At 43.6% G+C, this 24,120-nt stretch overlaps 3 protein-coding genes across 4 annotated transcripts in view; 2 read left to right on the forward strand and 1 right to left on the reverse strand.

Annotated features, from left to right (window-relative positions):
• Positions 1-13,284, reverse strand: part of SPPL2B (signal peptide peptidase like 2B) — a 28,698-nt gene extending 15,414 nt beyond the window's left edge. Inside the window, exons 1-3 of one of the 2 annotated variants that reach the window (XM_059831698.1) lie at positions 13,228-13,284; positions 3,973-4,092; positions 6-188 (exon numbers count right to left, since the gene is read on the reverse strand). In XM_059831698.1, the coding sequence (XP_059687681.1) occupies positions 6-188; positions 3,973-4,092; positions 13,228-13,284 (360 nt within the window). Of the gene's footprint in view, positions 1-5; positions 189-3,972; positions 4,093-13,227 lie in introns of those variants that run through there. The other variant, XM_059831699.1, reaches the window with a different exon arrangement.
• A 164-nt stretch (positions 13,285-13,448) lies between these two features.
• Positions 13,449-18,055, forward strand: LSM7 (LSM7 homolog, U6 small nuclear RNA and mRNA degradation associated). The gene is made up of 4 exons (XM_059831880.1): positions 13,449-13,493; positions 13,842-13,932; positions 15,707-15,778; positions 16,969-18,055. The coding sequence occupies exons 1-4, from the start codon at positions 13,449-13,451 to the stop codon at positions 17,109-17,111; spliced, it is 351 nt and encodes a 116-aa protein (XP_059687863.1). The 3' UTR covers positions 17,112-18,055.
• Positions 18,056-20,132: 2,077 nt separating this feature from the next.
• LOC104262556 (kelch-like protein 24) lies at positions 20,133-23,023 on the forward strand. The gene is made up of 3 exons (XM_009818955.2): positions 20,133-21,079; positions 21,806-22,217; positions 22,419-23,023. Exons 1-3 carry the CDS (start codon positions 20,158-20,160, stop codon positions 22,729-22,731), a joined length of 1,647 nt encoding a protein of 548 aa, XP_009817257.2. The 5' UTR covers positions 20,133-20,157; the 3' UTR covers positions 22,732-23,023.
• Positions 23,024-24,120: the final 1,097 nt, after the last annotated feature.

A 24,120-nucleotide genomic window follows, 5' to 3' on the forward strand; every position in this document is an offset into this window, starting at 1 on the left:
CTTACCAGTCTCTCTCTACTAACAATGAGCAGCCCACGAGCTCCATTTATCTGAGCGAGCCTCACTTTCTCATAGAAGGTGCAATTCCCTCGCATCACCATGGGGATTTGATTATTAAATCCCCCATCAGGTACATCAGAAGGAGAACATAAAACAGACGCTGTCTGATCCTGCAGTTGCAAGAGTGACTGAAAAGAAATAAATTAGTTAAATACATATATATAAAATAAAATTATAAAAGCAGTCAAGAGCAGAAACCACAGAGTTTCTAAAGGGTAATTTAGAACTTTCAAGTAATGGACTGATAGAGTATTCTCAGAGAAACTTGAAAGCTGAAACAATGCTACCCTCTCTATTACGCAAGGTCCTGCCTTGCTTCACCTTATTGTACAGAATTCTGTTGGTAATGAAAGTTGGGTTATGATCTGCACTTGCATTTGTTCTCTTCAGCACTGTTGCTGTTCTGATGCATGCACCCAGGATGTAGGAGTACAGCAAAGTGTTATAACTGCTAGGGTGGCACAGAGTGGCAGGCTGAGATGATGTAGGGTATGAACAGCTAGAATCACAAACACAGGCTGAGGTGAAGTACAAAAGCACAGGCAACAAAAATAAACTTCCATTTTGAAACCAACTATATCCAGTCAGCTGAGACTTTGGATTCTAAGCACCTGGATACTGGATTCTAAGCTGCTTCTCTCACTGCTTGCGATTCAGAGATGTTGCAGGCCTGCCCCAATTTCTTAGTTTTGGCCCTCCTCAGACCCAAAGACATCTACTCTGGTATGTTTACACAGGAACAGCTCAAAGACGCTTCAAGGTTTTAGAATTAATACCGGCACAAATTGCTCCTTGCAAAACCTAAACAACAGCGACCATCTTTGTCCAGTTCTATTTGCAAGTCACCTGAAAAATGCAATTATCTACCAAATAACTGATTCTTGGTGTAAGCTGTGCTAACAGAAGCAGATCGCAGCCCCACTTCTGCTAGAAGTTGAGTTGTTAGGTTTGAGAAGTGTCAGGGTAAAGTTTGAACCTGAAAAGCTGACACATGTAACACTTTGGCTGGCAGAAGTTATTACTGGGCCACTCTCCATCATCTTTGAAAGATCCTGGAGAACAGGCAAAGTGCCTGAGGACTGGAGGAAAGCCAATGTCACTCCAGTCTTCAAAAATGGCAAGAAGGAAGACCCAGGAAACTACAGGCCAGTCAGCCTCACCTCCATCCCTGGAAAGATGATGGAACAGCTTGTTCTGGGTGTCACCTCAAAGCATCTGGAGGAAAAGAAGGTTATCAGAAGTAGTCAACATGGATTCACCAAGGTGAAGTCATGTCTGACCAATCTGATAGCCTTCTATGATGGCATGACTGGATGGATAGATGAGGGGAGGGCAGTGGATGTTGTCTACCTTGACTTCAGCAAGGCTTTAGACACCGTCTCCCACATCATCCTCATAGGCAAGCTTAAGAAGCGTGGATTAGATGAATGGACAGTGAGGTGGATTGAAAACTGGTTGATAGATAGAGCTCAGAGGGTTGTGATTAGTGGCACAGAGTCTAGTTGGAGGTGTGTAACAAGTGGTGTTCCCCAGGGGTCAGGACTGGGTCCAGTCCTGTTCAATATATTCATCAGTGACCTGGATGAAGGGATAGAGTGTGCCCTCAGCAAGTTTGCTGATGACAGAAAACTGTGAGGAGTGGCAGACACTCCGGAAGGCTGCGCTGCCATTCAGCATGACCTGGACAGGCTGGAGAGTTGGGCAGAGAGGAACCTTATGAAATTCAACAAAGGCAAGTGTAGGGTACTGCACCTGGGGTGGAATAATCCCATGCATCAGTACAGGTTAGGGGCTGACCTGCTGGAGAGCAGCTCTGTGGAAAGGGATGTGGGTGTCCTGGTGGACAACAGGATGATCATGAGCCAGCAATGTGCCCTTGGGGCCAAGAAGGCCAATGGCATCCGGGGGTGCGTCAAGAAAAGCGTGGCTAGCAGGGCGAGGGAGGTTATCCTCCCCCTCTACTCTGCCCTGGTGAGGCCACATCTGGAGTACTGTGTCCAGTTCTGGGCTCCCCGGTTCAAGAAGCACAGGGAACTGCTGGAGAGGGTACAGCAAAGGGCTACAAAGATGATTAGGAGACTGGAACATCTTTCGTATGAGGACAGGCTGAGGGACTTGGGTCTTTTTGGTCTGGAGAAGAGAAGACTGAGGGGGGATCTTATTAATGCTTATAAATACTTAAGGGGTGGGTGCCAGGAGGATGGGGCCAGTCTTTTTTCAGTGGTGCCCAGTGACAGGACGAGAGGTAACGGGCACAAACTTGGTCCTAGGAAGTTCCATCTAAACATGAGGAGGAACTTCTTTCCTTTGAGGGTCGTAGAGCATTGGAACAGGCTGCCCAGAGAGGTTGCGGAGTCTCCTTCTCTGGAGATATTCAAAACTCACCTGGACACATTCCTGTGCAATCTGCTCTGGGTGAACCTGCTCTGGTGGGGGGGTTGGACTAGATGATCTCCAGAGGTCCCTTCCAACCCTTGTCACCCTGGTCAAGCTGTTAGTAGCTCCAAGCTTATTCAGAAAACTGCTGTCTCCAACTTGGCTTCTACTTTAGAAACAGTAAAACACTTCCTGGTTGTCCAGGTTTCAGGGAAGCTTATCGGCTCTATCAGAGCACAACACAAATGCAGAGTCAGCTCAGGCTGGTGCACTGCATCACCTCAGTTAATAAATTGTACTGCTGGAGTACGAGAGGGAAGGAGAAGGAGTGAGAATGTGAAAGAAGGGAAAGGCAGAGGGAGAGCTGAGGAAGGAAACAGAGATAGGCAAGACATATAGCATAGGCAACCTAAGTGCTCTGTGGAAGGCAGGTCAGAACCTGTTGAGTGCTTCACTTTCAGTTCACTGCAAGATATTCTGGACTACATTAGTTCCTGCAGAGCTACTGAAATACGTCTCCAGTGAATTTTTATGAGACTGGTCAAAACAAGATGTCTACAGTGCAGCCCCTAGCTCTCGCAAATCCTAGAGTCTAGAATGCTAGACAGTCCGTGGGAAGTCTGCCTGGATCCAGTCGAACAAGACCCTAAGCCTCTTAGACCAGCTTCATGCACTTCTGCGTTCCCACTTCTGCTGTTGAAGCAAAGGGATACAGCGTGTAGATGTACTGATTTCACATTATACAGAGTCAGGTCAAGTGCAAGAGTTTACTAGCTGGGTCTACACAAGGCAAAGGCAGCTGCATCATCTGAGCTATCCATGTATCTAGGGAGTAATCTGCAGTTGCGATAAACCCATGTGGGTAATTAAAACTTGATTATACATTGATAAGGAACATCAATAATTCTGTGTAGCACTCAACTGGTAGATTAAGAAATACAATGAATAAAATGAACAGAGCATCAGTCAACTACTCCACATCTCCCCCAGTTACTAGCTCATTCAAAGTGCATTTGCTGATTTCATCATTCAGTGACAGTAACTTTCTCACGGAGAACAGTGAAGAATTGACTCAATTGTCAGCTCATACAGCTTTGCATAATGCAGCAAAAGCTGACACAGTTGGTGACTACTTATTGTTACACTTGACAGAACTATGAACCACTGAGAAAGCACTAAAGGTCCCAGTTCAGTATATTAGCAAGGCCACGTGGTATCTTTTTGTATCATACTGACATACAAAAACTCCTTTCCAACCACAGGTAAGTGCCATTTGAATTTAATTGACCATGTTGTGCAAAAGAAAGATTTTTGTTATGAACCAGAACTAGTCATTACTTCTGCAGGCTGCTTGGAAAAGAATATTGCCATCATAGCACTGCCTAGGGTGATCTTAACAGATAAAAATATTTTCCAAGTAGAGCAAACAAAGTAGTTGCTTCAAATTCTACTAATCAAAGTTAGAAACTAGAAGTTTCCCTGTAACAAAGGCATTTTTGAATACATTCTTCTGTCATTGCTTGGCTAGGTACTTACAGCTTTACCCAGATCATGTGGCAAATGGGCCCACTGAGAGTTGAAGAGGATACAGTAGTCTTTTCCTTTGCTGCTCCCTTTCTCTGAAAGGACATGTACCATCCCATACTCGCAGTACACCTGAAAACAACAAAAATTTCACTACAAGAATTTTGGGTCACATGAAATAGCAGAATGATGGGCATAACTTGCTGTTGACTAGCCTGCTTTGTATTTTAAAGAAAACCAAAAGATTCTACAAAGTTTCAGTATCTGTGCAGGCAGTACAGTGAAATTTGTTATTTCCATCATACTTCAGATGAAGACTTCAGATACATTAGGCAGATTCCCTTCTACACAGCAATTGGTCAAAAAAAATCAAATGAAATGTCACTGAATGTTACTGGATGTGGTTTTTTTTTTTTAAAAAAAAGGGGAAAAAAGAACACCCAAACAACACAGCCAGAACGGCACATATATGTATATAATCAGAGCAATAGAAAGAAGCTGCACTACTGCAGAACAGATAAGAGTGCTAGAATAAGAGGCCTGGCCCCTACCAACTCCTGAAAGTACAGTCTGAAGTAATGATCAATTCCAGATTCACATCGCTCCAGAACTCAGCCTTGGACACCTTTGCTGTAGGTCTGACAAGACCCCACAGCATCATCAGCTCTCTTTTTATGTCCTAGGTAGCACAAGCAGATTCTCAAGACTACATACTGCATATACTTTTCACTGCTTCAGTGACCAGCAGTCACTGCTGTCAAAACTCCAACAGTATTTTCCACAAGTAGTGAAGATTACATATCTAAGAGTTATAATGACATGCCTGTACTGGGTCTGGCTAGGATGGAGTTAGTTTTCTTCACAGCAGCTGGTACGGTGCTGTGTTTCAGATTTGTGACCAAAATAATGCTGATGATAACCTAATGTTTTAGCCATTGCTGAACAGTATTTGCACGGTGTCAAGGCCCCCTCTGTCCCCCCACTGAATAGATTAGGGGGTGCACAAGAGGTTGGGAGGGGACACAACCAGGCAGATGACTAAACAAAGAGATATTCCATGCCATATAACATCATGATCAGCAAAGCAAAGTGAAAAGAGGGTGTTTTTAAGGAGGTTAGCCATCTTTTGCCCAGGAACTGGCTGAGCATTGGTCTACCTGTGGGAGGTGGTGAGTGATTGCCTTTGCATCACTTCTTTTGTTTTCTTTCTTTCTTCTACTTCTCCTTTGCTTATTAAACAATTTTTATGCCAACCCCCAGTTTTCTGGCTTTTACTCTTCCTTTCGTCTTCCCTGTATCACTGGGGGTGGGAGGGGAAGTGAGCAAGTGGCTGTGTAGTTCTTAGCTGCCTACCAGGGTTAACCTACAACAAGGTCATAGAGCCAGAATGTGACAGCTTCACTTCAGTTGTTTATGAATAAAATCCCTTAACTTGAATAATGAATCATGAGATTTGGCCACCTTTAACTTGATGTTCAGCCTCTGGAACAGAGCTGAGTTGCAGTGGAAGGACCATCTGAACTCTACACCCAAGTACAGCCCAGGCTGAAGGCCTGAGCTGAAGAACTGGGAACACTACACTCAAAGCTGTGTGTGCACCTCATGCACAGTTAGTCATGAACTGGGTTTGAAACATAACAACCTGGCCTACCATTCTTCATTCAAAGCTCTCTTAAAACTATTAGTAATTCCTCAAAGTTTCAAAAGGTACAAAAAAAAAAAAAAAAGACTCCACCCGAAGCCTGAGTCTTCACCTAATCAAGGCATGCTTGTGGTGTAAGTTCTTTCCAGTTGATACGCAGCCTAGCTTCAGGTTGGAGATATCAGCCTTTACTGCAGCTGCCTCCGCACTGGGAGCGGCCCATAGTAGCAAGAATAATCCTAGTTGGCTTAATCATGGAAACGTCATAATTTTTCTGAAGAACTCCAAGAAACTGAAGTAACAGACCCAGATCCTATAGGAATTTGGAGAAAGAGAACAAGGGCTGCAGAGGAAAGTAAACATAGTAACATGCAGCAAATACACCAGTTTAAGGCATCTTCTCAATTGTGATTCACTGCATGTATTCTGTTCATTCAGCTAAGCATTCTAACCACATCTAACTGCAAGAAGCGCTCCTTTTAACACAAATCTTTCCAGCTTCCCATACCTGCAAAATAATAAATAGCAAATATATTAACTTCCTCATTATTTTGATTATGTCAGATAGCATCAGGCCATTTTCCAGCAAAATTGAAAGACCTAAGGGCTACACAGGGTGACTGGTCATCACAAGAATTACTTCAATTTAATTGTTATTTTCCCCCTGCAGGTACTAGCAAACACTTCCTTATTAGAGAGTTATTCACTAATCTTATTCTTCATGATGAGCTTTGTTCTTTTAAATATTTCCTTCCCTCCTTCCCTTCCCTGCGTATAGGGACACAATTTTTTGAGTACCAGATATATTCCTCTTCTTCCACCCAAAAAGCCAGACCAAAAATGCCTACAAGACCATATATAGAACCTGCAAAAGTAAATATTTTTGCAGAGTTGATGTGGTTGTCTGCTTGTACACCAAGTGCTAGTAGGTATTTACCCAGGCAACCAGAAATCAGGAAGACGAACAAAGCAACCATAGACATACATGCAACCTCCCTACCGCTAGCGGTGGTTTTATTTGACTTTAATTAGTGTTGACTTCATTCTCATATTAACTGAACCAAAATAGCTGTAAATCCTCCCCACCCTCAGAAACACAAAGTCTAGTGTAACTGGTCTTGCAGTCTAAGTAGTGTCAGGCACCATGTCCACTAATTGTAAAAGTTTAAGAACTCTTCCTTCATGCAAAATACTGAATATCAGCTCCTTGGTACTAAGCCTGCTCACATGCATTCTGCGACTCATCTGGTCAGGTTTGAACAGCACCATATTAAGAATTCAATTTATGATTAAGACCTGACCATTGCACAGTTGCTGCAGGAAGCTTTAAATGCTTTGGATAAAAAAAACCATTCAGATAAAAAAGGAATGCTTAGAAAGCGGGACAAAAACTAACTTTTGAGGGTTGTTCTTTGGTTTCCTTTTTTTTTGTTGTTTGTTTTTTGCTTTTTAAATTCAATTATACAAATCCAGATCAATGCTTTTTTGAAGGAGGACAGTCTTGCTGATCTTTAACTACTGCTTCAGAGCCTCACAGTCCTCTTGCAGAGCAACTTCAATGTTTAAGTAGTGCTGTCTGGTAATAGACTATAAAAAGACGATGCCGAGAGCAAATGAAAATCCTATCTGTACGTAGCTTCATAAGAGCTATTAGATAGTCAGGAAAAAATTGGCCACATATTAAACGTAGCATTCTCAAAATACTCTTTTAGCCCAGTGATTTGGGAATCCAGTCCTTAGGAATGCCAAACGTTGTTAATGTAACTGGATTCCTCCTATTATCATTTCTGTGTTCCAAGAGCATCTGCTTCCTATTGTAAGGGGAAGTTTCTCCATTTTACTGGCATTTTAACTCAGAACTCACAATAATTCTTACTGGCACTTAGCACTTTGAAATTTCTTTAAAAAAATATATCTGTCTGAAACACGTACAATAACTGACCTGGCTCTCACCTTAACTAGTCACACATTTTGTTTCTGGTAGAACACTGCCCATTCATTAGTGACCCCAGGACACAGGATGAGTGGAGAACATCAGTTCACCACCAACAGCAGCAGCAGGTTCAGAAGAAAAACCCACTGTAAAAAACCTCCCAAAACAAACAAAAAACCTCCCTAGCTAACTATCTTACCTTTCTACCGTCCGCCTTCATGGCCTACTGTCCTCTACCCACCGACCCAACTCCTCCCTTCTTATTCTTCATTGTCTCTTTCTCCTGTCCAGCACTCTTAAACAAAAATGAAGTTGTTGACTGAATACATGTTTAATTGCTCTATTGCTCAGATTTAGTTTTCTCCAAGCAAATCACTTTGTGCCTACCAGAACTGATGAAACCTTGTTCTGGAGAGAAACACAATGTAACATCCCTAACCATCACTGCTACTGAATTAGACAGAAAGTTGTGACAGACTGATCTGTCAACATCTAGTTTAACATTCATAAGATAAACAGACTAATGATTTGATAATTATACAGTTAGACTCTTACAAATACATCTTACACATTTGTTTCTCCAGGTAGCAGATGAGAAACAAGATGCTAAAGGTGACTGGAGGCAGCAGCAAAGAAAGTTGTGTCTTAATTTGTTTGTTCAAAAAATCCATTACAAGAATCCATCATTCTCATTTTCCCCTCTTTATTTCAAGCCCCACTACACAGAAGTTACCCTGCACCCCTAGGAGACACTCAAGGTAAAAAGATGCTTTTTGGAACACCTCAAAAAGATCACCCTTTAAACATAAATGATGTCCATGCTGCCTGGAGGGTAAATGATACCATTTTGCTGTAAGATGTCAGCAAAGCAGTAAAGAAACATCATCCTAAAAATACACAGGACAAAGATTTCTATATTTAGCTTTTTTGTACATAATTGGTCCTCAATAGCTCACGTAGCAACTTTTTCCTTTTTTTATACCATTAGTATTCATTAAATGCTCCAAAATCTATTACATTTGTCCTGAAGTGTGCTGAGCATGGTAGGTTACACTGCTTATTTCAGTGCAGATTAAAGCTACTTGAGCAAAGTGCAAGTTTACAAGATACAGCTATTTATGGAGGAAGGGAGAGACTATTGTGCATATGCAATGAGGAAAAAAATGTGTTTAGCAAAAAACTCCAACTATTTGCCATGGTGGACCAATCAATCCAACCATAGCACTTCAACAAAAGGAAGAAGTATTGAAAAATAACCCATTATTGTTATTATTATCATCCTGAATTTTACTTTCAAGAGTAACAAGCCACAGAGACCCAAATACAGACGCAGACAAAAGACCAGAACAAAAGTGTCTCTTGCTTATTGTTACAGAATCTGACTGGGCTTAAAAAAAAAGTATTGAATAGCTCACTTTTGAGTATTACATGTACGACTGCCTCCAAAAGCTTCAGGCAGTTTTGCAGGAGCTAGCTACCTGTAATTGAACAGCTTTATGCATTTGAGAAACAATCAACCTGTACAGTTAAAAGTTTTACATTTATAAGATATAAGCTACACATCTTTAAAAGAAGAGAATAAGTATAGGGTGTGTTGCTACATTTCCATTTAGATAACCATTACTGGAACTCAGTAATAATCCCCAAATGGCACACTGAAGACAGTAATACACAATCATGCTTTCTGAGCAACTTAATGGATGTTCTTCAAAGAAATATTAAGGGAGAAAAAGGTTCCTAATGTGAAGTACTTAAAACATTTTAGAAGCTATGCGGTTTTGTGTACCAAAAGCCAAGTGAAAATCAAGGATGAGAGGAATTAAAGGGAATATGAGCAGGGCTAAAAGCAGAAGACGATGTACAGAGTTTTAGAAAGTCCATGGAGAATGTGTATTAACAGACATTTTTACAAAGCAATTATCATTTAGCACCAAAGCATAGTTCTGAAGTTTGTTAACAGCCACAAGTTCGTTCTTATCCTCTCACGTAAGCAGAGCCATAGGCATCGGTTTCTTGTTTTAGTACCACAGGGCTTTGATGCTTCCAGTTTTGGTTTTATTTATGTCACCAGGTAGCAGGCAACGAAAGTAAGTTCAAAGCAGTGCAACTGATGCACTGGAATGGTGGCAACATTTATGACGGTTCTTAATTCCTAGAGATCACTCCATATCCTAGACTAATTCATAAGAAAATGTAGTCTCCTGTGCAGATTCTATACAATGTTCCTACAACCCTCACGGGCTCTTTTCCAAGTGTTTGGATATCAAGCCCAGCCTTTTTCAAATACTGACAGAAAAACAACAGCTGTTGTGTCAATAAGGTGTTTTATGATACTTGCTTCTTACAGTACATATGATTTAGAAAGCACTACAACAGGCTTCCGTAGGACTGGGCTTCCTAGCCTCAAATAGCAGAAGTAACTTCTCCCAGTTAAGTAGAGAATTACCTGTTTTCCCTATATGACTAAGGGGAGACTATTTGTATTTAAACATTGTTACCAATCAGGCAGCCACATTCAATAACTGTGCCATGTCACAAGCAAGACCTCTGCAAAGCTAGAAATCTGCTAGAAACATACGTAGCTTTATGAAGATTGCTGTATAATTAACACAAAGCAAATTGTTTTATATAAAGCTGCAAAACAAGGAAAAGGTTTTCACACAACAGAGGCGTGAAGTCTGAGGGCACAACTTAACAGGCAACTGCACCAATCTAATTGTTTGTGGCATTAGACAAGCATGTTTGTTTGCTCTGAACCTCATCAGACCCTTCCATGGTTTATTCAATGCACTAAAAGAGCAGAACACTCCCCTGTTTTTTGCTGAGTTAAGTTTTTTTTTGTCATGTTGATGAATTAATGCAGATCAGAGACAAGCACTGGAGCTTGCAAGTTAAATGATGGAAGAAGGTGGAGAGGAGGAATTCAGCTCACTCATATTTCAAGAAACTGCAATGTGAGCGACTGAGCCAACCCAGTGGCTCATTCTTATTTGTTCCTCCCTGCCTCTGTCCCCAAACTCACCTCGATACCCCATACACTTTTTCCACTTTCATTAGCTCTATCAGCTATTTTGGTCAACTGAATCTCAGAGAGATTTAACAGACACTAGGAGCTGTGTTCCTTGAAGAAGGAATGAATGAACTATGCCTACTCTTACAGTACATATCACGCAAGACACATAGTGGAGTTCCCAAGAGCTGGGGTGCGTTCTTTCCCATGAACTGCACTGACCAATTTGGAGACCACCAATAACAAACAGCAAATTTGTATACAAAGAAAACACTCCTTCAACAAGCACTGTACAGTGGAGACAGCTTCATATTCACAATGCAACAATTCCATAAGACTAAATTGTCAACAACTATCTTAATCTAGAATTTCAGACAGTCTTTTCAAGTCTTCAGACCTACATTATAGAGTGCTCCGATTTTAAATACAGAAACCATCACCTCAATTCAGTATTCTGCTGAAAGCTAGTATAGTGAAGACCAGCTAGATCCAACACGCTCACTGCATATCATGTTACTATATTCTTCATTAGTCAAAGGCTCATGTATATCTGCTGTTGTTACAGGACAACTGAGAGGTAGCAATGCCATGAAGGAATGGTTAGAATGAGAGGGAAGTTAAATGAAAAGTGAGGACTCAGACGCCAAAGCAAGATCTAAGTGCAGATTGTACTTGGATCTATAAGATCGCACCCCTCTTTGGGTGTTCCCAGATGAGGACCCTGATTTGGGAGAGCCGTGCTTCACTAGCCAAGCTGTTCCTTCTCCCTATATAAATCAGAGTTTAGAAGCAAATGTGGACACTACCTCCCCCTGCCCCAGGGGAAAAAAAATAAATAATCCTATTATCCTGTCTCAAGGAAGGAGACAAAGATATATTCCAAATATGCCCAACAAAGAGTAAGCCATTGATAATGAGTACAGCTGGTGCACAGCAAATGCACACAACACCTCACTGTGGGAGTCGTCAGCCTTGTCCCCCAGAATAACTCCGTCCATCAGTCACTGATGTATCACAGTAGTACAAGTGCATCAGAGCACTCCTCTCTGCCTCAAGCTGAGCATGATGTACTACCTGAAACCATACTCACAAGTGCAAGTACAAGAGATGTAGAAGTATTGCAAAATACAAGGTATTAAACCAAATTTTAAATGAGCCAGCTTGGCTAACAGAAACATACTAGCAGCATACAGTAAATTAGCTTTTTGCTGCTGCACCAGGACTGTTTCAGCACTCTGGCCAGCCTGTTCAGAGCTTACTCAAGCATGTTACCACTGTTCCACTGCACAAACATACTAATGACTTGCTTACAGAAAGGAAGCATGCTGCAATGCATGGAGCTGAAGCCAACATCTCCAAGTATCCACCAGTGGACTGTCGCACCTGCTGTCCTTCCGCACTGTGATGTGCTCACCTTTTCCAAACTGATGGTTCAAACTGACTCCATGACAGTCCTTGACCCACTCTTATATCTTATTAATTTGTGGGGCCTATACTAGCAGTACCAGTCCGCTTGAAGCATTAGGAGATGCCAAAACGCACAGGACACATAGGGAATAAGGAAGGGATGATGCAGGAAAAGAAAAAGGGGATGATGCAGAAAGAAAACAGAAGAAAGGAAAAAGAAGTTAACTGGCAACCAGACCGTTCTGTAACTAAAGACTACTGGCAAGGAATCAGTAAGGAGACAGGTACAGAAGAGCGGAAAATGAGACTGTTGTGTTAAGACATTACACCAATAACACTCAAGAAGACATACTACCTTCCAAATATACAGTTCAGAACTTTAAATGACACTTCAACATTTTCAGAACACAAAACACCTGAACTTAAAATACAAAAGCTATGTACCATGCAATGCAATGGCTAAAAATCCATTCTCTCCTGTATCAGGATTACATGCCTAGTTTGTCACACACTTAAAAAACTATCCCACAAAACTTCTTAGTATTGTAAGTAACGAGAATGCAAGACTCAAGATAGGCTATGGGGTCAGGTTCAGCTGAAATCCCCTTTCTTTTCTGCTGGCTGTTTTCTCAGAGGGGGTTTGTCAGTCGGGATGAACCCAAAGGCAAGAGCCGTCCCTGCTGCGAGGATCCCAGCCCCAACCCTAACCGCTGGCCTGTGCACCCTTCCCGAAGGGCTGCCTGGGGAAGGCTGCTGGCCCGACAGGGCCCCGATGTTTTACAATCTATGAGGAATATGCTGTTAACCACGGAAAGCGGAACAAAAAAAAAAAAAAAAACCGAACAAAGCCAAATACACGTATATATAAATACTGCTAAATCGCTGAGGACACGCAACGCAGACGTGGGGGCGCAGCCTGGGGTACGAACGGTGCTGCCTTCTTTCCTCCAGGAAAGGCGGGCCGCAGGTCGGTCATTAACACCCTCCCCCGCCCGCTACGGAGGGCTGCGGCACTCTCCCGCTGCTGCCCGGCAGCCCAGGCTCTGCTCTGCGCCGTTACTAGCTACGATAGGCGACTCAGGCCGAGAAACACCGTCCGACCCAGCGAGGCCACCAGCACCCCAGGCCCCGCCAGGGCCCTGGGACTGGGGTCGGGCCGGCGCCCGGCTTTGCCCGGGATCGCTCTCCGCCCGGTTGCTGCCCCCCATCCCAGCAGGGCTTCTCCCCACCAGGTGTACGGCCCAAGGAGCTCCCAGGGCCGGCGCAGCCGCTTACCTGCGGCAGAAAATGCAGGAGCAGCCAGACGCGGAGCCGGGCCCACCGCACCGCCATACCGGGCCCACTGCTTCGCCGCTCGCTTTGTTTCCGACCGGGCCGGGTCGGGCCCTTCCGCACCGGGTAACCCAGCAACCCGCCCCGGAAGTCCCACCCCGCGCTCGTGAGCCGCTAATGGGCTTCGCCGAGGTACAACGTCACTTCTGGCAGCGGCGAATGAAATGGCGAGCGTCGGCGGAGGTGGCGGTGGCGCGAGCAAGATGGCGGTGAGGAGCGGGGTTTCTGTGGGCTCGCGGCCTCGTGTGAGGAGGCGCTCGGGGGCTCGGACCGTCTCCCGCTGACCGTGGCCGCCAAGGGGTGGGCCCAGCCCGGCCCCGGCGATTTTATGGCCGCGGGTGTTGTGGCAGTGCTGCGCAGGCCCACCCGTCCCGCGATGCCGGCCCGCTGCTGCGCCAGTCATCCCTGTCCTCTTGCTCTTCTTTCGCGTGGAGCTCTACCTTGGGGCGGCTTCCGAAGCACTATTACAAGCAGCGTTATAAAAAGAAGTGTTACGGAATACGTATGTAACCGCGGGGGAGGGTTTTTTTTAATGCAGGGTGCCTTTGCTCCTCTAGGATAAGGAGAAGAAGAAGAAGGAGAGTATTTTGGACCTTTCCAAATACATCGACAAAACAATCCGAGTGAAATTCCAAGGCGGGAGAGAAGGTGAGCCAGCGCTCGGGCCCGGCCCGGGGATGAGGCATGTGCCTCTGCAGCATGAAACTTGCTTTGCATTTTGGCGTTGTTTCTCGCCCTTTGCTTGTCGGCTTTTGTCTCCTGTGTGGTCATGCAGCTTTCTTTCACGGAAATCCGATGAGTAGCGAGTGCTTTCATTTGTTACTGTTTGCTGTTACCGGTGTGAAGCGTATTTCCTTTAACTTTCCCATTAATCCCCTGGCTGCAATTTTATCTCTATGTTTCATCCGTGCACTTTTCTTTCATCTTCTTTTATTAGTTGTCTTCAACGGTCTCGTGTCTTTTGGCTGTTTTTTCACATTGCAGGGGTGCACTTAAAGCAGCAAAGAAACATTTATGGGTGTTACGATGAGTAGATCTGTCATTCCTTTCATCTCTTAACATGCTAAATAAATGTGCCTAGAGTTCATAGGTTGTTTCAATGTATTCCACCATGGCTTTTCATCACTTGCGAGGTTCTTACATCATTGTTCGCCTCCCCCCCCCCCCCCCGCTTGCTTGCTCCCCTGCTGTATCTACAGCTCTCCATCCTGGTGCCGCTGATAGTGCGGCTTGCAGACCGCTTGTTTGTCTGAAAGTTAACAGCATGCTATGTGGGGGATGCTCGGCAGAAGCGTTTGCTAAAGCAAACTCAGTTTGCTTTTGAAAATCTCTTTTAAAACTCCCATAGGACCTGCTGCTTAGGAGGTTTTGGAAGTTACTTGGACTCCTTACTGATAAGTGTGGGTGTTTGGTTTTGATTTTTTAGTTTCTGGGCAGTTGACAATTCCATTGAGTCTATTGGTTTAGATTTTCTCCTCAAAAAACTCACTCCAAGTTCCTTTATGATCTTATCATAGAACCATTTAGGTTGGAAAAGACCTTTAAGATCATCAAGTCCAACCTTCTTCAGATAACACCTGGGATTGTAAGGGTCTCTTCCAGGCCAATTGGATGAGGTTCAACAAGGCTGAGTGCCAGGTCCTGCATGTGGGTCACAACAACCCCATGCAACGCTACAGGCTTGGGGAAGAGTGGCTGGAAAGCTCCCCCACAGAAAAGGACCTGGGCATGTTGGTTGACAGCCGGCTGAATATGAGCCAACAGTGTGCCCAGGTGGCCAAGAAGGCCAACAGCATCCTGGCCTGTATCACAAATAATGTGGCCAGCAGGAGTAGGGAGGTGATCATGCCCCTGTACTTGGCGCTGGTGAGGCTGTACCTTGAATACTGTGTTCAGTTTTGGGCCCCTCACTACAAGAAAGACATTGAGGTGCTGGAGCGTGTCCAGAGAAGGGCGACGAAGCTGGTGAGGGGTCTGGAGAACAAGATTTATGAGGAGCAGCCTGCGGGAACTGGGGTTGTTTAGTCTGGAGAAGAGGAGGCTGAGGGGAGACCTCATTGCTCTCTACAACTACCTGAAAGGAGGTTGCAGAGAGGTAGGTGCTGGTCTCTTCTCCCAAGTGACTAGTGACAGGACAAGGGGAAATGGCTCAAGTTGCACCAGGGGAGGTTTAGGCTGGATATTAGAAAAATTTCTTTACTGAGAGAGTGGTGAAGCACTGGAAGAGGCTGTCCAGGGAAGTGGTGGAGTCACCATCACTGGAGGTGTTCAAGGAACGTGAACACTGGTGGTCTCACTTGCTTGATAGCCTTGCTTGAAGGAAGGAACAGAGCTGGAGAACTGAATGTGTCCTTAACACAGTCTTGTGTTGCTGTATACCTGGTTTTGGTCTCTAATAATTGTTTTGTGTGGTCTTCAATAGCAAGTGGCGTCTTGAAAGGATTTGACCCTCTTCTGAACCTTGTGCTTGATGGTACCATTGAATATATGCGAGGTAAGTAATATGCTATCTGTGTAAAGCTGCTTTTTTTTTTTTTTTTCCCCTGCCCAAGAATAATTTTCTTAACAGAAATCTTACAGCTCTCTGAGTGAATAGCCAGAAACTGCAGGTTGATATAGTTCAAACTGAGACGTGTTCGTCATAACTAAGTTGTAAAGGAAGGGGTAAGATAACAGAAGTTGATTAAGCGCATTCCCTGTGGTAGAACATTCTTGGTAGTCCTTGCTTGAGCTGCTCTATAACTCATTTGGTGCTCTTGTCCTCTAAAGCTTGAATAGAGTAGTGTGTCTCCCTTCAGATAAGGCAGTTGCCTTTTCCTTTGTTTATACTGCTGGAGGGTTGCCAATTTGGTTAAAGCAGGAAAAGCATCTCAGCAAGCAGTAGTATCTTACTGTCTTAAACTCTACTGTAAATGCAGTCTTTGCATTTCTGTGGAACTAAAGCCTTCTATAGCTTCTTAGAGCTAATAGAGCTGTAGGGGTTTTTTTCTTATTATTTGTTTCTTTTTCCCATCCAAGGATAAATACTTCCATTTCCCATTCTCGTCTCTGAAACAAAATTTATCATATGATAGGACAGTGTTTTTGAAAAGTATTCTCTTGCCTGCTTACAAGGAAGCACCTGAAGCTTTAATTTTGCTCTTAGAGGGGAGTTTTAAAAGATGAGTGTAGTGTGTTTTTTATTGTATATATTGACATCTCAAGGAGGGTAGAATTGGCTATTGCTGTGTTAAGTGTTTGTCTGTCCCCATCCACAGCCTTGTTGCCTTGGTCTGGGAATGGACCAGTGCATTCTGAAGTCAGGGTCTTTTTCTGATTTGCATTGATCCCATAATGTTTGTCTATAATTGCATTTGAAATGGGATCAGGAGCTTTTTTAATCACATGTATTTGGTTAGATGAATGAAAGGGCCGTCGAATGCTTTAAAAGATATGTGTTCTGCCTTGCATACAAAGCAAAGCTCTATTGCTTACTGTGGCATGTGCTGCTTTGAAACCTAGCAAATCAGTAATGTCCTGAAGACATCAGATATGACTGCTGCATCACTGCTATAGTCCTTGTGTTCAGTAAAACAATGCAGAGATGCCTGGAAAAAACCCCTATGTCTGTGCCTTTTGAAGCTGATGGAATTTGGTTTCTTTTCCTTATGTTGCCATTGTAACTGTGGATCTCTTGCTTTTCAGATCCAGATGATCAATACAAATTAACGGAAGACACACGTCAGCTGGGACTTGTGGTCTGCAGAGGGACTTCTGTGGTTCTTATTTGTCCACAGGATGGAATGGAAGCTATTCCAAACCCTTTCATTCAGCAGCAAGATGGCTAATGCTTTCTTTGGATTGTGTCTGAAGACTTCAGGGGTGCAAATCATTGGAGAAAACTATCATTGTGTGAGAAGCTTCCTGTTTTGGGGGAGGAGTTTGAATGTGTATTTGTTAGTGTGAAAGAACCATCAACTTTTACTTTTGTGGCTTTTCATAAATGATGAGAGGATGGGGCATGGTGTGTAAGAAGGAAGTTCTGATTTTTTTTTTTTTTCCTGCCCCAATTAAATGTGTGACTACATTGTTTAGAGCTCCCAGGAGAGAATATATTGTCATGGAATTGTCTGAGACGCTCTTGATCTTGTGAGTTTTGAAACAACCACATAAAATTAGTAAAGAATGCCCTGAATATTGGCTATATTATTTACATTTTTAAATACATTAAAAATGTATTTAATCTAAATTAATCTAAAGCCTAAATACATTAGAACATGTTTTTCTTCCTCTTAGATGTCAGTACTCAGCTGGGAAACATTGTGTTGTAGTCTTCCTGCTGTTGAGTTCCATCTCTTTTGCCTGCTTGCTCCAGAGCACGCAGGAAAGTCACTTTCCTTGTATGGTACATTGTCATCACCTGTACAAGCTATGTAGCTAAGAAGATCTTTTCTAGCACTTGTTCCAGACCTTGTGGGCTGTGATCTGTGTATCAGAAGGCTCCCACATTTCTACAGAAGGACTGGACTAACTTCTAGGATGATTCTTGGCTGAGTGACATGAACCTTATGGAAGTATCTATTTGATACTTGGAATTTTAGGGGAAGAATATTTAAGATCCTGATGTTCAATTGTAGGCAGTGTCTGGAAATACTGCATATTTTTATATTGTAGCTATTCACTTGTGGTTCTGCTTGTTATAACTTGATTTGTAAGTAAACGTTTTTATTTCTTTTATACTGCAGAAATAGCAAGATTTGAGGAGTTTTGAGTGAATAAATACAAATTAATCTGTTCCTAAATGTCTGGTTTTTAGTCTGGAAAAAGTGCTCTACAGCTGACATTACGATTTTCAGTAGTTGTAAGTCTAAACAAAATTTGTTCAGGAGGTGCATAAACACAGCGAAATCAGGAGGGACCAAATCAGAAGCCGTGCTCCACTCTAAGACAGGAAATTGATGAGAAATGACTGAGAGCATCTGGTCCCTTTTCTGACGACTCGTGCATTTCTGTTAGGCATTTTAAAGACTGTCTAGTAGAGGATATATGCCTGTAGGCTTTATGTAACCTGCTTCTGCCACCTGCCTTTTCTGAGGACGCTTTATGAGAAGGCTGTGGCAGAGTAAATTGTTTTGGTGACAGCAGCAGTTTTGTTCCTAGAGGTTGTCAAGAAAATATGCCAAGGACAGGTTGTATTGGCTGTTCATTTTAGCAACAGCACTTTATTCCCATTCATAGCCTTTCCTGGGTCATTCCTCTGAAATGGATGGGAGCTTGAAGTAAAGAAATTCTAGTTCACTGTGTCTGACTTTTCCAGGAGGCTATGAAACTAGGGACCAGTTGTCTTGTGTGGCATATTGCCTGTGTAAACTTGAGTGCTTCTGGATTTTAATCTCCTAGGGGTTCATTCTTTGAGTGCTTCACAGAGCTGTCTGTACAGTCATGCTCCTTCCAACATAATTTTTTTCTAACACTACAAAACTTGTTCTTCATGCAGCTGCACAAGTCAAAAGAGACTCCTTATTTAGAGTGGAGCAGAATTTGCTTGCCATCAGCCTGAGTAGAGTCCTGAACTGTTCTTTAGGTGGGAGAGAGATTGCTGGTTGTTGGTACCAATAACATGCTGCACCATCTTTGCACTCTCTTGTTTTCTGAGCGTAGCATCGGAAACAGACCTGTTGAAGCTTTCTTGAGTGGATTCCAGGCTCTAGATGCAGAGGCTACAGAGGTCTGCCTGAAGTCATGTGTCAAGTGCATAAACTTTGGAGAGGGGCATGTTTCCAGCGTTTCCTGCTCAATTGATAGGTTGCTCAGTCTTCCCTGCAAGATACATGGCTGTCCTTTTCTGCAGTGCAGACTTCTGGGTTATATTTGGGAGTCAAGTACCTGAAAATAAGAATATGAACATGATAGCTGAATTTTAAATGTGTATATGCTTTTCTATTGGATTAATTCCTAAATGTGGCTCTTTAGAAAACCATTTGTAACAGCAGTTTTACAGAAGCCTCTTCCAGAAATGCAGGAATGAACCTCTGGGGGGCAAAAAAAGGTGCTCTTGATCCAGATAGCACTACTCTGCTTGCTGAACTCCATTGAGAAGTGGGACTGAGTCTTGCTGGGATGGGCTCTTCAGGATAAGGGGCACTAGTTCAAGGTCACTATGCAAATCTCTCCACATAATAGCTTGGTCTAAACACTTTGATTCCACACAGTGAATTTTTCCAGTGAGCTGTTGCTTGTACTAGATCTATTTAGTGCATTGAGATTGAGGATGACTGAATATGTGACAGTCATCTGGGTTTGAATGGGGGCTCATTCCTTTCTCCCATCTCTTACTAAAGTGTGAAGTTAAATATATACTAAATACTGCAAGCAGTCTGGAATTTGATATTAAGCTTGAACTGATGAAGGATGTGGCTTTGGGGAAATCGGTGTTTGTTTTTCCCGGGAAGTCTCAAGCTTTCCTATGTTTTTGATTTCTGGAAATTAAAATTGCTGTAATGGGTACGTTTTTCCAAATGGGTTCAATGTTCTTCTACAACTTCTTGATATTTAGTCAGTGCTTAGGAAGGTTTTTGTTGTTTCTCCTCGTAGTCCAGGCTCTTTGCTTGGCTAAGAGCTCCCCTAATTCACTGTGGTTTTAACTGGCTAAGAAAGATGCCAATTAAATCTGCATTTTTTTCAGTTATGCAGCTCTCCTGCTATTGGTGCTCTGAAAGCAGCAGGAAAGACTGAAGAGCAAAGCAGGATGGTAGAAAACATACTCTATTTTTAGGACAAGATTGGCTTATCTTGTATTTATCCTAGCTAGGGGGATAATATTTCCAGAGACCTCACATGAGTAAAGGCTGCATAAGGGCTGAGTTAATTTTAACTGCCTGGCAGTCAGCAAGCATGGAGCCTGCACAAGAACCAGAGGAGCTGGGACCTCAAACAGAAATGATTGCAGACACAATTCTCGAGGTTGGAGAGAGACTCTTTAAGGTCAGCCGTAGGGTCCTTTCAGTACACAGTCGTTACTTTGAAGCCATGTTTTTTGGGGGGGCAAGAGAGAGCTCTGAATACCATATAGTGATCAGAGGGATTGATGCAGTGCCTTTTCAGGCACTACTTGAGTTCACTCGCACAGCCCAAGTGCTTATAGGTCAAGAAAATGTGACCAGCTTACTGGAAGCAGCTGATTTTTTTCAGTTTGACAGGGTGAAATTGTTGTGTGAGAAATTTCTGGAGAGAGAGCTGCATGTTTCCAACTGCCTGGGCCTGATGACCTACTCGCAGCAATTTGCCTTTATAGAGCTGTATGCGTCTGCTATGAATGTGGCTCTCACTCACTGGGAGGATGTGATGTACCAGGAAGAATTTAAGGCACTACCCAAAGAAATGCTGATGCAGCTCCTAAAAAGCGATGACCTCTTTGTTTCACGAGAAGATGTGGTTTTTGACAGTATTATGAGGTGGATAATGGAGGATCCAGCAACGCGAGAGGAAGACTTTCTGGATTTGGTGGGCAAAGTGAGGGTCACTTTTCTGAGTTTGTCCTTCCTCGACATCTTGGTGAAACGCAGCAAGCGCCCTGGAGAGACAGATACCTTTTCCAGATTAATAAAGAAGTTAGACAGCTGTCCTCCACCCAGCTGGCAAAATACAGAACTGTGTCCTTATGCTGGTCGGAGCTATGACACCTTATATGTCCTGGGAGGAAAACATGACAAGGAACAGCAAGAATTATTTCTCTTTCAACCTAAAACAGGGACCTGGAAGGCTTGTTCTCCACTGCAGCGCAGGAACCTCACCCAATATGCAGTGGCAGCAGTAGGTAACTTAGAGGGAAGTGGGAGTGAGCAAATGCAAACAGAAGTTGAGGCTTGGAGACCCAAATGCAGGGAGTTGAGCTGCTTCTCCTGTAAAACTGCTAAAACCTCATTCATACTTGTGTTCATATTTGTTCAAAGAATGGTTTTGCTTTCCATGGTCCTGGGAGAATGTTAGACAAGGCTGAATATTTCTTACCATATAGCAGAAACTATTGAACTCCTTACATTAGCTTTATTTGGAGTGAGTCTAATGACTTCACTTTAAGCAGCATATTTTTTTGGCCGCCTCTTTCATGGTGGTTTTGATAGATGGTGACTTCTGATTTATAGCTGCCGTTAAGTTAAGCTTACCCATAGATGTTGTGATATCATCATGCTTGGAGACCTTCAATTCAGCTCAATACCATGGCTTCCCTTATTTCGTGTTGGTGATAGTCCCATTTCAAGTGGGAGTTTGGACATGAGATCCCCAGAGGTTCTTTCCAACCAGTGTTTCCATGATTCTGTTCAAGAGTGGGAGCAGACTTGGAATGACTTACTGCATCCTGTAGGCCCAGCATATCTGTGCAGACAAGGAATCAAATACTGCAAACGGATACAAAGAGCAGTAATTTTCTCTGCTCATCTTGCACCTCATTGGTACAGCCCAGGGAGAAATCAGAATCCTAGCTCTCAGGAGTGATTTTCAGCCTTCATGTAACTGATACTTTTCTCTGCTGTCTTTCCAGGGAGCTTCCTTTTTGTGACAGGAGGATATTTCCGGGATGAGTTTGTGTGGTATAGTGTGGATTGGGTGCTTATCTACAGTTGCTTGGACAATAGCTGGCTGGAAGGGCCTGCCATGAAGAAGTCCCGCAATAGCCATTGTGCGGTAGGAGCAGGGCTCTACCTGTATGTACTTGGAGGAAACACAGATGAAGGGATAATCCCAGCAGTGGAGCGCATGGCTTTGATGGAGTCAGAGTGGGAAAGCATGAGTCCTATGGCTCAACCTGTGGAGAGAGGAGATGCGGTCAGTGTGGGAACCAGGATCTATGTGGTCTGTGGCCTGGATGAAAATGGACATGTATATGATGGAGTGCAAAGGCTGAACACAGAGACCGACAGCTGGGATGTCATCTCATTATCCCCGCTTCCAAGGTAAGAATCTTCTGGGGCCTTGGCAGGAAAAGAAAGGTTCTAGTGTTGGTCCTAATCCAAGAAGAGGTTGGACTGGAGAAATCAAGAAATCCTGTCCCACCAACACTTTTGTGATTCTCTGTTTAAATGGGAAAGTTGCACTGAATATTTCAGGGGCCAGGTCTTTCTATTGATTCTGATCAAGGGTTTCTTCCCTCCCAGGTATGACCTCTGCATCACATCACTGAATGGTGCTCTGTACACCATAGGAGGGGAAGCTTTTCGATTTGATGTGGAGACAGATGAATGGACCCAGGTGGATGAGGAATGCTTGACACAGAAGTTCTTCATGGGTTGCAGCACTGTGAACGGACGGATTTATCTTCTTGGACAGAGGAAGGGGAATAGTGCCCTCCCCATTGTGGTCGTCTTTGATCCCTACGTTGATATGTGCCAGGTCATAGATGACAAACTCCCTTGCCCCCTTCCTATTCATGGGTGTGTCTCTGTGCGAAGATTTGATACATGGGCATGAGTGATTCCAGATCCAGCATAACCAGAAAGAAAAAGTCATGTGCTTTACAGCTGATGGAAGTTAGATTGCAGGAAGTTTGGTCTGTGAAATTTTTCAATTTTGAAAATTGATCTGTTCCTTCATAACTCTGTCTTTTTTTTTTTTTTTCTACCTGGCAAATGAACTTGAAGCAAAAGCCAGTGAAACCTTTGTGTCTACACAAAGGTTGCAGGTCATTATTAGAAATAGTGGTCAGCATTGTTATGGTACATAAACTCCTCAGCATTGATGCTAAATAAAGGGCTGCTCTGACCTTTAACCTCTGTGGCTCTCTGTCCTTTGAACAGCTGGGAGGGACAGGAAAGTCATTGCATCAGTGTTAGAAAATATTGTAGGAGTAAAATGATAAATCAAATGTATGTCAAGGGAATCTTCAGCAGGGTATATAAGCTCTTAGTGCTGTAGGACAGAGCAAAAAAAACCCAAACAACCACTGCAGTCAAGTCATAGCCAGTATCAGTATCATTTTAGCCGAAAATAAGCAAGTTTTCCAGGTTATGTAATTATGGCTAAAATTACCTTTATTCCAGGCTGGAGGGCACCACAGAAGGAGGGAGGCTAGTCTGGATTTATGCATTCAGGTATGTGATTATAACCATTTGCAAACTGGGGCCCTTAAGAGTCTTGCTTCAGTTTCTCTAGTCCCCTTTGGGTTCATTACTGTACAGACCCAGAATAAAAATCCCCATCCCAAAGCACTGAAATGTGGGTGCAAGGAGCAGGGACCTGCATGTAGCCTCAATTAAAGACTGTGTATGAGGAAGAGGGTTTGATGGACAGGACTGTGGACTTAGCACAGCAGCAGGGGATAGATCTCCAAGGGCGCTTGGGCCTCCCAAGGATGGAGCAGCTGAGAGAATGGCTGCCACACGAGTCTGCTTGACTGGACAAGGAGGGGAGAGTGCAACAGCGCTGGCCTGGGAGGTTGCACTACAAGTGTTACTGTCACCTGTGTTAGCAGAGTCTGTTCTTTGATGTGATGCAGCAACGTTGAAAGGAAAATGTACTTAAGAGAGTTCTTGACCTGAATGATTATCATCTCTGGAGAATGGGAGAGGCCTTAAAAACCGAGAGGTGTTGGTTAAAAGCAACCATACTGCTGTGAGAACTATGACAGGATGGCAGGAACTACTCTATCCAGGCCTGCAAACGTGTGGAGCCCTCTCAGTCCAAGCTGGCTTCCACTCCTTGGCTCTAGTCCATCTATCAGCCTCCAGCCAGGCTGCGGCATTGCCAGCTCCATGGGCTGAGAGCAGAGTTGGTGCTTCCGCCCTGATGAGGCTGGCAGCAATGAAAGGCTGGGCCTGTTCTTTGAGTCTGATGGCCTGTTGTGTTCTTCTGCTCTGGAGG

Source organism: Gavia stellata, chromosome 32 (assembly GCF_030936135.1).
Source record: "Gavia stellata isolate bGavSte3 chromosome 32, bGavSte3.hap2, whole genome shotgun sequence".
NCBI classification, from domain to species: Eukaryota; Metazoa; Chordata; class Aves; order Gaviiformes; family Gaviidae; genus Gavia; species Gavia stellata.

Bases quoted from the DNA above. Each gene is read 5' to 3' on its own strand.
- LSM7 (XM_059831880.1), top strand. From the start codon at position 13,449: ATGGCGAGCGTCGGCGGAGGTGGCGGTGGCGCGAGCAAGATGGCG. The intron at 13,494-13,841 runs GTGAGGAGCGGG...TTGCTCCTCTAG, and splicing joins GTGGCGCGAGCAAGATGGCG to GATAAGGAGAAGAAGAAGAA. The intron at 15,779-16,968 runs GTAAGTAATATG...CTTGCTTTTCAG, and splicing joins TACCATTGAATATATGCGAG to ATCCAGATGATCAATACAAA.
- LOC104262556 (XM_009818955.2), top strand. From the start codon at position 20,158: ATGGAGCCTGCACAAGAACCAGAGGAGCTGGGACCTCAAACAGAAATG. The intron at 21,080-21,805 runs GTAACTTAGAGG...CTGTCTTTCCAG, and splicing joins ATATGCAGTGGCAGCAGTAG to GGAGCTTCCTTTTTGTGACA. The intron at 22,218-22,418 runs GTAAGAATCTTC...CTTCCCTCCCAG, and splicing joins TCATTATCCCCGCTTCCAAG to GTATGACCTCTGCATCACAT.